This window comes from Acanthochromis polyacanthus, chromosome 3 (assembly GCF_021347895.1).
Source record: "Acanthochromis polyacanthus isolate Apoly-LR-REF ecotype Palm Island chromosome 3, KAUST_Apoly_ChrSc, whole genome shotgun sequence".
Lineage (NCBI taxonomy): Eukaryota > Metazoa > Chordata > Actinopteri > Pomacentridae > Acanthochromis > Acanthochromis polyacanthus.
This window is the reverse complement of record NC_067115.1, coordinates 36,843,992-36,859,723: the sequence shown is the minus strand read 5'-3', so window position 1 is coordinate 36,859,723 and position 15,732 is coordinate 36,843,992. Positions and strand designations below refer to the sequence as shown.

At 40.8% G+C, this 15,732-nt stretch overlaps 1 protein-coding gene across 1 annotated transcript in view; it reads right to left on the bottom strand.

Moving 5' to 3' along the window:
- LOC110965100 (protein sidekick-1-like) overlaps positions 1-14,874 on the bottom strand; it is a 425,539-nt gene extending 410,665 nt beyond the window's left edge. The window contains 1 exon segment of the mRNA XM_051945333.1: positions 13,461-14,874. Within this exon segment, the coding sequence (XP_051801293.1) occupies positions 13,461-13,617 (157 nt within the window). The 5' untranslated portion in view covers positions 13,618-14,874.
- Between the last annotated feature and the right edge of the window lie 858 nt (positions 14,875-15,732).

Sequence of the window (15,732 nt, the reverse complement as noted above, 5' to 3'; positions counted from 1 at the left end):
TTGGTTTGGTTCGTAACGTCCGGTGGTAGACAGAACGTAACAGGAGCCACACATTACGATCGGTTCGCAAAGGGGGAGGTGATGGGAAACGAGTCGAATATTGGAATCGGTTCATATCGAATTGATGAGACGAATACCGATTGGGGGGGGGGGGGGGTCCCAAATATTCGGATCTCAAAATAAATATTCAGATACCACCATCACCAAACATTCAAGCGTGTCCAAGCAACGCTCTACACATTGCTGGGAATGGCAATCTGCACAAAGACGAGTGATACCTCTGCTGTTAAAGAATGTCGCGTGAATCCTGTCCATCACAAAGTGTATTCAGCAAACCACACAAGAATTCTCCAGGCAGACTTTTTGTTTCTACAACAGAATGCCTTTTTATTCTCCATTTTTCAAGATGGATTACAAAAACAACTTTAGACTATTTATTCACAGCCTCTCAGCAAAGGCAAGGAAGAAGAAAAAGAGGACTGCAAGCCAGTACACACGGATGTAGACTATTGTATATGAATTCTGAAAGGTTCTCTCCAGTGAAGACCAAGCTTTTTTCAACTAGTTAACAAGTGAACATGCTGTTTTCATATGCTAGAAGAAAAAAGGAGAGTAAAATAAACAGTCAACACCACAGCTGAGCATCTCCACCTTTAACCTGCAGCATACTAATGACCGTTTCAAAACAACCGCATCTACACTAAACGACATTCTGATACAACTAAGCTGCATTCTTAGTTCATTTTGAAGGGAACATAATTTTGCTTTAAACTAAAAGTAATTTTTGAGAGGCAGCACGTTTAAAACTTTTTTGGGAAGAGTTTCATCCGAATATTCGCCCCCCCTCACCCGTTACCGGGCGAAACGAATATTCGGTGTTACTGTCTTCCCTCCCCCTTCGGCCCACATCGGCTCATCCCGTCATGTGATTTATTTATTTATTTATTTAAAAAGGATCCCCATAAGCTGATGCCAGCTAGTCTTCCTGGGGTCCTAAAAAATGTGATCACATAAACATATGCACATATGTCTATGTAATCACCCCCTCCTCCCCCCAGACGAAAATACAAATATTCGGAGCTTGTCTCTTCCCTTCGCCTTCGGCCCACATTGGCTCATCCCGCTGTGTTCGGCTCATCTACTCCTGGTTGTTACCACCACCCGAATGGCAAGGTGGCTGTCGACTCCGACGTCACACTTCACTTTGTTGCATAAACACAAAACAAGATGCTGAAGACCTCCGCCTTTTGGGAATTCTTTAGTTTAACTGAAGGCAGTGTGCAAAATTTGCGTCCAGGAGACCAGACGAATGGATCCAAATATACTCTGACCCCTCCGACGATCACTGAACCAGTCGAGCTACCAGGATTTCTGAGTTTTTAGGGGTTTAATCAGTGAATGGAGTAGGACCAAAAAATGGCTTTGCAAGAATTTAATGTGGAAGGAAATGCATCTGACATATTTGTTCAATTACAAGGACACAAAACCACGTTATAATAATAGTAACAATAATACATTTATTTACAGAGCGATTTTCAGGGAACTGAAACAAAAACTTTACATGATTTTTTTTTTTAAAGTCAAAGAGTTCTGTTTTGATTCTGAATCAGATCATGGTCCATTTATGACCCGATGTTTCATTAAATATGTGAGACACATTGTTGACAATGTCTGCTTCACCCTGCTTGTTTGACAAATACAAAACCACATCATTATCGTGACAGTTTGTTTTGTTGGTGGTGTTCAGTCTTAACCTGATTTTCCAGTTTCAAACAGAAGAAATGTTGGTGCCAAGCAGTTATGCAAAAAAGGGAAGAATTAATTATCATATCATCGTCTGTAACTAAAAGAAAATAAAGCTCAAATAATTTTCTTCTGTATGTCAGAAAGAAATACTGAAAAAAGTACTTTATTGGTTTCTCATTTTTAATTAAATGTTCACTGATGAAATCTCTCTTCCTGAATCCTTCACTCAGAGCAACCGTAAAAATACAATAATAATTGTACGCAAACATTACTGAATAACTAAGAATATGAAGCTCACTACGGAATTATTCCAACCTCAGTCATCAGTCTAAGCATGACCTTAAGGAGGAAGTACAAAATGGCCTGTGGGCATCCTGAAATATCTCAATAAATATGTTGCAGGGTCAAGTTCTGCACAACTGTGGAACACATAGCAAATGACCAGCAGTATTTATATGCAAAATAGGCTTCACAAACATGCATTCCATGTGGAGTGACTCTAATAATTGCTCTGATTAGAGGCTAATCCTCCTGCGGCTGTCTGTGGTCCTTTATACAGGCACTCAGTTGTACATAACTTTGCAATGATTATTTCTATCACAGGGTTCAAAGTGCTTACTCCCATTAAAACATAGAAAGTCTACTACACATGATAAAACTGTCAGAGTGGCTCTTGGTTTCATGTCTCATCATCCTCTGGCTGCAGCTTGTTTTAAAGAGAACTGGAAACAGGAAAAGGACATAAAAATTTGTCACTCACAGCTTTTCTCAAAAGAGAGAATAAAGCTATGGTATGAGATAAAAATATTCTCAATGGATTTTTTGACATTTTTAAATATACACTTTCACAATTGACAAGGTGTTTGGCGACTGGAGTTTATTTTTCTGGCACCTTTGGTTTCTCAGGTTTTCATGGGTTTTTTTTCTTATCAGATGCTGTAAGAAGAAAACACCCAAAGGTCTCAAGCAGGAACAGACAGCTAAGATTAAATTCCAGAAGAAAAAAAAAGAAAAACAAGCAATTCAGAAAATGAATGAAGCATTGCTGGTCAAGGTGCTGGGGTGTCTGTCTTTTCATAGCATTTGCACTTTTAATTACCGCTCCAGGGGTAATATAAAAACACGCACTCATATTTATGTTTACAGTCGCAAGCATCAAAGTCAGGCAGTGAATTCTATCCTTGTGCAGACTCTGGTTTTCAGTCTTTGTTAACAGGCAGCTGTTGACTGAGCTCTATATTAGAAGCCCTAGTTAGCATATGTCATTACAGGATAATACTATGTTGACAGATGATTTACATTTAGTATTCCATGTGAACGTACTCAAGCCTGTCTTTTACAAATATGAAATGTTTTATCCATTTTAAAGTTACCTAACCATGTGTGGTGCAGCTGCATGCAAAAGGAAACAGATCTGACTATTATTAGATTGATATTTGATAATTTATGGCAAGGTGTGTCCTCTGTGTATTACTATGCTGATGTCACAGCAGTTTACCAAAAGAAGCAAGAGACTGAGCTTAAATCATGATCATCTTTTTCAGTTTTGTTTGTAGTCTGTTTAACCCATGAGTATGTTTTGAAACTTAAGCCTAACTCTAACCCTGAGGCTTAAACCTCCAATGATTTACTGTTTTGCCACTTTAGAGCTGCAAGCACAAGTTATGTACACAACACAGACATATGACCACCTTTTAGGTTGATACGGTGAAGTACAAAATTCTCACTCTCTTTAAGTTTTGGTTTTGGTTTCTGCGAGCTCCTGGGGGACATATTTGGCTCTTTAGCCATTTACGCAGTGGTGGAAGAAATACTGAGATCCTTTTCTAAAGTAAACATATCAATACCACAGTTTCAAAATACTAAATCAAAAGTAAACATTCAGCATGTTACTTATGAATATGGAAGTACTTTCAGCAAAATGCTCTTAAAGTGTGCAGTAAAATGACACTTTGACCTTTGTCATGTTATTTGATGCATTGCTATTTTAAAATATATAGCTTATAGTCACTCGTCCAGTAAGGATGTACGTTGTGCTAAATTTAGACCGGTGGATTAAGCTGTAAAACCTTGAAGGCGTATTTACATATGTATTTAAAGGGAGTGTAGTTTACTTCTGTGAGGTTGTGAGTCCAGCACATCACTGGAACATTTAATTGTTAGCTGCAGATTGTGGTATCTTACTAAGCTGCTACGAAAGTGAACTATCAATCCTCAGCAGTAAAAAAATTATTCTTGACAACTTTCACATAACTCTTCTGCTTTCAAAATAGCCAGAGGTCTTTAAAAAATTAGTAATAATTTGTAAACCAACCACCAGAAAGTCTTGTTTGGACTCCTCGTGACTCCCTCTAAAGTCTTCCGCATTTACCAAATTTACCACTTTCAGACAACAAATAATGACTTCATTACTTTTGGATAAAGCTATGGCCCTCAGGCAAGGTGAACAGAAGCTGAATTTAGAGGTCACTGCGCTGTTTAATTCAAAATATCAAGTATTTAACACTGGAGCCAAATGTCAGATGCTCCTCTGTACAACATAAAAATTGTTTTCAGGTTCAGACCAGGAGAAGGGGAAGAGAAACTGAACTGCTTGTCCCTCAATCCACACTCTGTCAAATATGGCTGGATGCTACATATTAAGGTTGTGACTGCCTAGGGATAACATTAAACAGTAATATTCTCCTAAACTCAAACAAGACAAAATTAATATGCAAATATTTTCATAAGGCTGAATTTGAAGCATTTTTCATTTAAAAAAAACAGTATTATGAAAGATTGATTGTATTGCTCATAATGCTTAATTTATTCCACAACAATTAAACCAATATAAACACAACAAATATCAATACTGTTTGTGATTACTCTTCAGTATGCAAAATAAAAGCAATGAAAAATTAAGAACAATTACAAAGAGTTACATGCACTGAACAGCTTTAAATAAATTAGTATAAACAAAGCTACAACTAACAATAATTTCAATCAATGTTTAATCTGCCAAATTATTTTCCAAATTAACTGTTTGAACACTTAGTGTAAAAAAAAGTTCAGCTCAGTTTGCTTGTAGACATATTTAAATGTTGCACACATTTAATGCAACAAGATTTATGTGTGTGAAACACAGAGAAAAGAAGCAATTCTTCTTCTAATCTGCATGACATGGTCAAAATATATTGATATCACGATTGTTTATCATGATTTTTCCTTGATTTTAGAGATGAAAGATGTTTAGTGCACTTTCACATTTGAAATGCTTCACCTGCATATCATGCTACAGTCCCACTAACGTACGAATATCTGAAATATGTCTTAAAATACAATTCTTCTTTAGTCGATTGACACTATAATTGAAGAATATTCCCCAAACACCTCTTATGCAGACAAGAGTGAACATTAGCCAGGCGGCTGTGCACAGAGAAGCTTCTAGTCTCCCCACTCAGTTATGTGTGCACACAAACAATACATTGTTGTGACTAAAAATGACATTAAATGACTGATACGAGGTGTTTTAATGTTAACTTTTCGATGCCAAATGATTTTCTCCATGTGTGGAGTTTCTATGAGCACAGCATGCATTATAAACATCAATATCACAGTTGAACATGTGCATCAAAAAGTGGAACGGCAAAATCATCATTAATGTTTAATTACTTATGCAGCCTAGTGTATGCATTTATGCTATCTCTACCAATCTTCCTGTTTGCCAGCCTTGGCTTTGCAACATCTTGCAGCCAATAGAGTTCATGTTCTGCAAACACACTGCTGTATTTCGATGTGTCGCTTAAGAAACATCTTAAAAAGTACAAGATAAGCTTTTTGTGTTGCCCCTCTGTCCCCGCCTCCCTCTCAAGTCTCCTCACACATACACACAGCAGATCAATAGCTACCTCCTCCCTCCATCTTACATAATAAACACCAGGGCCTAAACAGCAAAACAGCCTCCATTCCACCTGTGTGGCCTGCAGCGATGGATTCTTTTGTCCCTTATGGGGAGACACAGAGTGAAGAAAGAATCACACACCAAAAAGAAGAGGAGTGATACCGAAAGAACAAACACAAAAAAAAATGAAGAGAAAAAAGTTGCAAGGCTGAGAGGTAGGCAGAGGGAGACCGCAGTGTATCCCACTTGGTTCATATTTCAAAGCTCTGAAGGATGTTTTTGAGGAAAACTCCTATAAAATGCATCTTTTCAGGAAGACAAGAAACCATTCTGACTGGGCAACGCAACAGTTCACATACACAGACCTTTTGGCAATTATATCAGTGCTTTTTTTTACTCTATTGTGCTGATATTACACCTCTAACTGACCACATTCATAGAAGCACTGTAGTAAAGATGAAAATGCAGCCAACCCAGCCTCAAAGACTCATCAAAGCATTATATGAACAACACCGCAAGTTTGTGTGTCCTTGTGAGCTTTAAAGAAGAGATGGATGCACAAGCTGCAGTCTCTATTGTGTATACATACACACACACACACACACAGGTGATTATCTTCCATTAGGAGACTGACTGCTTCTCTATAGCTGCCACTTCATCTGCTCTGAGAAGAAAAAACCCGTAAGACTGATGGTGGGTTCACATCAGTCTGACACACATAACACACACTTGCCCGCCATACATACTGCATGTAGTTGGCAGTCCTGTCAAGAACAAAATCTCCTTCACATACCAAGTATGCACACAGAGACGGGTAGATATACACAATTTCCATCCCTCTCAAACACACATACACACTGCAAAGGTGGCTGTGGAAATGCGGTGATTTGTTCCACCTGACAGACAGGAAATAAGGGAGTCAACCAGGGACCTCACTTCCTCTTAGACCTGACTAACCTGACATCTATCAGACAACCACACTCCCACACACACACATTCACACACACATCCACACTGGCTTCTCCTCCACTCTTTAGTCTCTCCCTCTAATGCAAATGCACACACACATATATTCACAATCCATCAGCCTTGTAAGTCTCTCCTGAGGCCTCCAGAATCCAAATGTGGGATTAAATACTTGTCTGTGGGCAAAGAACGAACATGTGCAGGACTGTTTGGTCACAAGCACCACATACAGTTCAAAAAGGGCTTTTTCCTGCATAGAGGGATTTTTGTCGCCCCTCACCCCAAAAAGGTTTAGCCAGCGCCAAAGGAATATCACCAGTGCTGAAATGAGTTTTAAAAATTTGAATAAAATAGTTTTTTTAGCCGCTTTGTTCAGTGAGATTTAACTGGTTCAAGTATAATTGACTTTTTTTTTTGAATAAATGTCGGAAAAAAAGAAAAACAAATAGATTCCTGGCAAATAAAGGAACACAGAGTCATTGCATTTACTGTGTGCAGGTTCAGTCGCTGCTAACCCGCTAGCCTTGGTCGGTCCCATCTTGTGTTTCCCTGCCTACGGGGTGAGCTAAGTTGCTGTTTTGATGGCCCACAGTGTCATTCAGCTTCCTCTCCACTGAGTCTCCGATCCAGGGGACAGACTTCAACTCCACCGCCTTGCAACGCAGCTGGAGACACAATCTCTGTATTGCAGGGTCAATCCAACTACAACCTGCAGCAGGTGGAGAACGAGTTCATGTGCCACGTCGTCTGTGATGAACTAGCCGAGTACTGTTAGTCCAAATCGGTGAAGTGGGAGTCAAGACAAGAGACTCACTGACATTAAGGACTGGCACATGTTTCTCTACCTTCAGCCATGGCCATAAGTGTGGACACAGCATGACTTATGTCTGTTTTGATGTCTATTACAGAACATAACTAATATTTTTTGACAGCACCAGTTTAATTATTCAACAAATCAACAAGGGATATAATATTATCAATAAATTCCAACAATTGGAACAACTTTGTTCCCAAAACATAATATTAGAAGAAAATAACAAAAAAATGCAGTACTTTCACAACCGAATTTGGTAAGAATAACAAAATGACACCAAACTCTTTTGATGTTTTTTTTTAAATATGAAACTTAATATAGTTCTCAGGAGTTGTGTATTATCACCCAAACACTTCAGTATTTTGTGAACATCCCCTTTGCAGCACACAGATCCGCTACCCGAGTCGGCATGCTAGATACCAATGTGTGACACCTCTCTGGAGATATATTGGACCATTCTTCCATCAGGACTGTCTTCAGCATTTGTTTTGTGGTTGGTTTGCGCTCAGCTACAGCCACTTTCAAGTCCTTCCATAAGTTTTTGATGGGATTCATGTCCGGTGACTGAGGTGGCCAATCCATGACGTCTACTCTGTTCTGTGTGAAGCATGCCTTGGTTGACTTCGAAGTGTGGCATGGAGCATTATCTTGTTGGAACACATATTTCCGACGTCTACCAAAGAGTTGGCGAGCTGAAGGGAGCATATGACTGGTCAGAACACTTTGATATGCCTCGGAGTTAACAGTGCCCTCAATGACCTTCATCTGGCCAACTCCATCATATGACATGCATCCCCAAATCATAACCGATCCGCCTCCATGTTTCACTGTTGGAACAATACAATCATTCCTGTACTGTTGTCCAGGTCTTCGGCGAACTCGGATATTTCCAGGTGTATGAAATAGGTTGAAAGATGATTCATCCGACCACAGAACTTTCCACCACTGACGATCAGTCCAAGTCTTGTGAGTCCTGGCCCATGTCAGTCTCTTCTTTCTCTGTGTAGGAGTGATTAGAGGTTTCCTGCGTGCCTTACAAGACTTCAGTCCACTTTGACAAAGCCGGCGTCGTACTGTTCTGAGGGACACCTTTGATCCGGAAGAGTTCTGCCAATCCTGCCTAAGGTCAGTAGCGGTCTTCCTACGATCCCGTAAGCTCATTCTCGCCAAGTGGCGGTTGTCTCTGGCTGATGTGAGTCTGGGTCGTCCAGTTCGCCGTCGCTCATCATAAGACTTCGTCTGGTTGATGGTACGTAGTGCTTTAGCGGCGCCAGAGTAAGAAATCTGGAGACGGTCAGCAATCTGGCAGCAAGTCAGTCCCTCCTGGTGCAGAATGTGGATCTGTGCTCTCTTCGTGGGTCCATAATTCCTGGTCTTGGCCATTTTGCTGCAGTCAATTGTCTATTCAGCCCTCAGAATTAAGTACACCCCAAGAAAACAAATGCTAATGGTGTTCTTATATGAAAAACTTTCGTCAGTCAATGACAAAATTTGTGCAACAATTTGCAGTTAATATTCCAATGTCAATATTTGCTGTCAAACATCAAATTTATGCACTGGAAATATCTGCATTTCATTTTGGTTGATGGCTATGACTGGTATTTATATTGTAAGTGACAATTTTGTGGTATTTTCTAAGATTCACAAGCGTCATGGTACTTGTGTCCAAACTTATGGCCATGGCTGTATAAATGGAGAACCATTATTCACCACAAGGGGAAAGGGGAAAGCTGGATAGCAGTGACTAAATTCTAATGAAAATGTGAAAGTAACTAATTCTGGTTTGAATTTTTCACAATAAAATCCGCATGAAAACTGGATGCAGAAATTTGTGACTTTGGCCTTTAGTTGAATTGACAGTCTGTATATCTAGGCCACCATGTGCACAGAGTGGTCTAACCCACTTTCTGTAGTTTCTGAGAAAGTTTTGTGTTTTTAAGAATGGTCTAACGTTCGAAGCACAACTGTCACGCAATATTTGGATTGTGGTTTGGACCACTTTGCCACTAAAATCGAGACCATAAAATATTACAGAAATTGTTTAAAAATAAGTTTTTTGTGAGATAGACCACTCTGCTTTTAACCCCCTGAACAATAACCATAAGGGGGAAAATTTAAAAAATATTGTTTTCAACATTAAAAAAGTAACTTTGTGCAAAAAATCCAATATAAAATGCATCTTAAAGGAACATTTCCTATTGTATTGACAGAAGTATAGTGCAAATATTGACCAAACTCTCAAAAATAAATACTGATTTCGTTCAGGTTTTCCCTCACTTTGTGACTTCATTAGTACCCCAGATTCTTCGTTGTCTGACCCACAGAAAACCTACCCAGGACTTGGTCTCCTTCTTAGACCCTGTAAGCATTTACAACCCTATCATCATTCCAAATCTGGACCTGAAACAGCACATAACCTTTGTTCTAAACCGACACCGTTTAGAGCCTTTGGATTACCTTATAATACACAATGCAAGAATACAAAAATACAGAAAGGCACTGAGTTCAGCCAAATCTGGGAGAATTATGATCCAGATTGAATACTGTGATTCTATGTGGAAAGATCATCATATGATTTAAACTACTTTAGACTACATCAAAACCCACAAGTTACATGTCGAAGTAATGGAGCAAGCTATAAAAATTTTGGTGACAATTAGTCTCTGATGCATATTGCCTTTAAATGTTTTCCAACTGTTATTTTTCAAAAGCTGCAAATGCTTGCCAGAGAAAAGCAGGCAAACCGTGAATGAAAATAAAAAATTTAAAAACAGACATAAGAGTGTCAGAGAGGTAGAAAAGACGTGATGAGGCTGTGAAATGTGGACAATGATAATCAGTTAGATGAGGCTTTTAATTTACCCTCTCTTCATTACAACAAGGTTAAGCAAATTTCCGTGTCCGCTGTAACCATTTGACACTGATGAGAGAGAAAGACTTTTGTGTGTGTGTGTGTGTGTGTGTGTAACACTGCATGCTAGTCTATTTGATTTGGGTTTTGACATCATGCTCAGAACTTTCCCAGCTCACAGCCCACCATCAAAACGTCCTATCTGTGACCTCAATTCACTTGCATACCCAGTGGTCCAATCAGCACCAAGCTCTGTCTTAGCTGAGCCAATGGCATGTGTCAAATCAAACCTAATCACACACTGATAGATCCGCAAAGTGGGTCAGCATTGCAGTGGAAGTCTTTTCTTGGCCTGGTTGAAGAAGAAGGCAGCTTCCCTAATTCATAACATAAAACTAAACTTTAGCAAAAACACTTAAAATAATTTAACTATCAATGTATTTTTCATGCTAGAGAGAAGAGCAATGGTTTAACAGCTGGGACGCTTGAGCCACATTTTTATGCAATTACCTTGGGCAAGGTTAGAAATAATGACAACCAGCAGTATTTTTTTCATTGAACTTTGCCTACTTCCACACCATTATCATTATCCACGTTAACAACTGGGAAAAAATCATTCTCCACATATTACAAGCTTAATAGTCCATAACACTGTAGTTATATGAAGAACTTCTGACTTTGCATTTTCACATTCAAAGTACTACATGGCTCTGTCAGGTTTGGGGTTTTTTCAAAATGTTAGCCAAAATGATTTTTTTTATTCAACCTTTATTTTACCAGGAAGTCCCTTAAGATTAAAAATCTCTTTCCTGAGGGAGACCTGGCCAAGACAGCACATCATTTCAGAGAATGAAAATGTTCACAGTATATAAAAACTTAAAACAATTCAGATATACTTATATAAATGCTGAATGATGTCAAGCTAAAACCAGGCTGTCATAAAAAAATCTGGAAGACTTTTTTTATGTTTCAGCAGCATTATTAAAGATAGACCTTCTGGACTCTGTTAGTGATGTGGAATATGACTGACATTTTGAAACACAGTCGATGTGACCCATCCTTGACTTCACTCAGAATATAACGTCTAGATTGAGCCTCCATCTCTGAATCAGTCAAACAGCTGTGGAGCACAACCCACTCAACGACAGGGAGGCAGTGGGGGTGAAGACGACAGACAAGTTATGAATAAAGAAAGGAGGGTGGAGAGGTGAGCAGATGAGAGGTGGAGGAAAAGGGGAGAGACAGTAAAATGCTGCCGTCACTTAAACTCTAAAATGAAAGATCGATGAGCTTATTTAAATGTGCTCCCAGAGACGAGAGCTGGCTCATATAAACCCTCGCATTTATGAGGAGGGGTGTGGGCATCGATTGACTGAGGGAAAAGGAGAGAGAGTGAAAGGGAGAGGGGCAGCAAAGAAGGAGGATGAGCGAGAGAGAGGCAGATCAGGAGGATCAACCTTGGCTCATGAATTTCATCCTTTTCCTCCTAAAATAAAACGTCCTAATAAATGCTGGGGATAGAGGGGTCGGAACCTGGAAAATCTACAGCTTTCGATTGGCCGCCTGGCACAGCTTATCAAATCAATAACCCCACCCCTCCCCTCCTTACACCACAAACCAGCCTAACCCCGAATCTGTCTCACTAATTTCCAATTTAGCCCCGCTCCCCCCAGAGCAGAGACAGCTGGAAGGGGGCTGGTGGGTTTTTGAGGGGTGGGAAAAATGGGGGTGTGGTGGCGAGACCTTGACATTAATAGGGGGACAGAAGGAGCTGAGTCTGCAGGGAGGGAGGCGGCAGGAGGGGAGGAAGACGGAGAGTGGGGAAAGAAGCGAGCAACTTTTGAGACACAGAGGTGTGGTCATACCGCCATCATCGATTGAACTGCAGGCACGGCTTTCTGAGTGACAACCACGGTGCGCCACATTCCCTCTCTGACACCCCCCCTCCAGCTGTACATTTCTTCCTCTTTACCCCCTACCACTCCCTTCTCCCTCATCTCCTTGCCACATTCTGGACTTTCTCACCCTCCCATTCCTCCTCTCTGTCTTCACACTCTCACAGCGCACTTTTCCGTTGCTTAAAGAGCACACGTGTTCGCAAACAAGTGCACCCCCACCTCTCTTTCACACAGGCACACATATGCACGCACAAACATTCCTCAGACCCCCTCCTCCCTCCACGTAACCCCAGCCTCACATTCAGCCCACTACGCCATCTGTGACCCGAAGAAAACGGCATGTCAACATGAGCCTGACCTTTTCTCTGTTTTGGTTTTTGCACTCTGACATGCTCCCATGAGGTACATATGTAGCCGCACATACACATTCACACAAACATTGCAATTTTTCTACATATATTGCAGCTACATGAGGGGGGAAAAAAGAGCTCATAAATGCATGTAGCAAGGCAACACACCATTTCCAGCTCTGGTTAGGAATCAATATCTCTTCACATCGGTCTTCCCTCTTGCTGCCACACTCCACAATTACTCTACACAACACACACATACTAATCTGGACACCTGCCAGCGCAACAGGGTCAACACGGGACTAATAGGAAACAACTTAAATTAATACACTGTGTGAGGCTGCATGTGTCTATGTGTTTGTCCCAAATCAAGGGCTGTAGTTAAGCAGGTCACTGACTAAGAGGGGGATTATCAGTGCCTGGAAACTGTAACACTCACACCCTATATACATCCTCAATGCAATAATCTTACAATCTACACAAAGCATCATAACAATAACAGTCATTTACACTGTTATCTGTCTCTCTCACTCAATCAACTTCATTTGAATTACAAAAAAGGGGGAAGGGGGGAGTAATGTTACTGACCCAATAACAATCACCTTCCTCCACAAACATCTCAACTGATACACAAACTGTACCTGCTCTGATAAATCACTCATCTTATCTACTCAAGCTGCACTGTGATTATACCTAAATACATATATGAATACTGAGCAAATATGTAAATGACATGAGGGGGTATGCACACACACACACACACACACAACTGCACTCTTGTACAAGTTCTACCTCATCATTTATGACATTTTTCTAATTTCCTTGAGAACAGTCATTTTGCATTTCACTGTATATACTGTATGAGCATGTAGACAAATAAAAAACGTATGCATTTTGAATCGTATAGAAATATTCTTCAGTGTGCATCATCACTCCTGGGAGTTTAATTTCTTACCTTGGCCATGCAACATGTGGCAGCTGCTGCCGAGAAGAAGCAGGAGCAAGAGGGGTCCGCACCGGCTCCCGGTCCGGGGCGTCCCGGTCCCCGTCATCCTCTGCTGGCTCCCCGCTGCAGGTTCCTCCACACGCTTTCGGCTAATTCCCGATTGCATCCTGCGGGAAAGATGCCAATAGAGTCCGCTTGCGGTGCTTCTACAACTCTCTCTCTCTCTCTGTCTGCTCTGCGCAAGAAGAAGTCCGAGATCCGGCAGCTCCGAACCGATATCAGAGCTCACGCTGTCGCTGCTAAGAGGCGCCCTGGCTCTGGTGTCCAAAACCCCGAAAAATGCAGGCAGACTTGGCCCTGAGTTGTACGGCTTCACGGTGTGTAGCTGCGGAGCGACCTGTGACACCTCATCCCCATGTGGATTGATCCGAGCGCAGAATTAATACATCTGAGTGTGTTTTAGACTTTATCGGCTTAATTCTGCGCCATCGACCCACAAATCCGCGCTTGTTGTGATGTCTTCACCGGGGATTTGTCCCGCGGATCATTCAGCTGGTTACATTAGCAGAGAAGCAATAAAAAAACATGCAAATTATCCGGCTTGAGAACGTGCTTCCAAAATCAATCCGGTAATTGTTTCCGTTCATACCACCGGGGTATTCGGTGTGCAAACAAACCGCAGAAAGGCACTCCAGCTGCGGATGCGTTGTCTGAACTTCACCGGGTGGAAGCAGCTTCGCTCCCCCAAACGCGGACTCTTCCTTCGGACACCAGAGAGCCTAACTTGTGCCCCGAGTTACACGGTAAAAAAAAATACCCAACAGGTTTCCAATACATGAACGTATTCCAGTTTTTTTGTTGTTTGTTAGTTTGTTTTATTTTCCCCCAACAACAACCGAGAGTTTTGTACCTGCGAGTTAGCAAAAGCCGGAAAAGTGACGTGAAAAACGGCCGTTAGAGACCCGGTAATGTGACTCTCACTGACGCCACTGCTGCTGCTGCGACACCGGAGCCTTTCGCTGTTTTATCCCTTCAAAAACAGTGAGTCCGGCTGCTTTAAACACGTTGTAAATTCGTTGTATGTCAGTCTGCTCGTACTCACGGGAGTTTCTATGCCCAGTTAGCGAGCTTTTCCGCCGGTTTCCTCCGGTTTCCTCCGCGTCGGCACCCTGTTGAGGTTCGGGGAGCCGACTGAGGCGATGCGTCTCTCCCAACTGAACACCTGCCACCCTCCTCTCTGCTCGGCTTTGGGGAGGAGAGAGAGGGCTCCTGTCGACTTTCTCCCGCCTGAGCGTTGGTATTTATTAGTTTAAACTCACTTTTCACACTGAGACCGCCCGTTCTTATCCACTCTCCGTTAATCGCTCCCCTGATCTATCCCAAAACTCAAAAACTAAACTTCCATTCACTATCATCCGTCGCCGCTGTATGGTGGAGTCGGTTGCTCCCGTTGCTCCTATTGGCTGATCTGAATTAGGGGGCGGGAAGCAACGCCAGCACAGAGAGCATGGAAGCCCCCCCATCCTCCGCCGCGCCCCCCCGCCCCCCCCCCCCCCCCCCCCACTGAAAACATCTCATGATAATAATACACAGCCATTTGTAGTATTTATACATGTTTTTAGGTCAATGTCATGAGATTTATTAATATTTTCTTTATTATGTATACTACTTCTGTTTATATTGATCTGGTTCTGTCATTAAATAAAATAAATAAAATAAAGCAAATAAAGTTTGATTTCAAGCTGTCTTTTGCACACTTTTGTTTGCACTCTTGCACATTATTTGCACTACACAGAAAACACTTTCACAACATTTTCACATTCTGTCAATATCATCATTGAAAGTGTAATATTTCTGGGCTATATCTGTTTACCTTCAATTAATCTTCTGTTTCTTGTTATTTAGTTTACAGCTTCCATTTTTGCTTGTGTAATTTGATTGATTTATTGATTTATTTGTAGCCATTATTCCTTGGCATCCATTTAGACACTTTATGTTTTGTCCTTTGTATTTTTTTCTATTAAATTACTAACCTCTCTGTAATTGTGTATATTTTACTAACCTTTATTATCTTAGTACATATACTACAATTACTGTGCATTTTGCATTTTATATTTTTCCTAATGTTTATTTTTACTTACTGCATATTTCGTCTTATTTATTTGTTTTTATGGTTTTTCTGCTTTAAAAAACTAATTTCCCCTCAGGTATTATTTGTGTTATTTCTGTTATTATTATTATTATTATTATTATTATTTTGCACTTTAAAACCCCTATATTT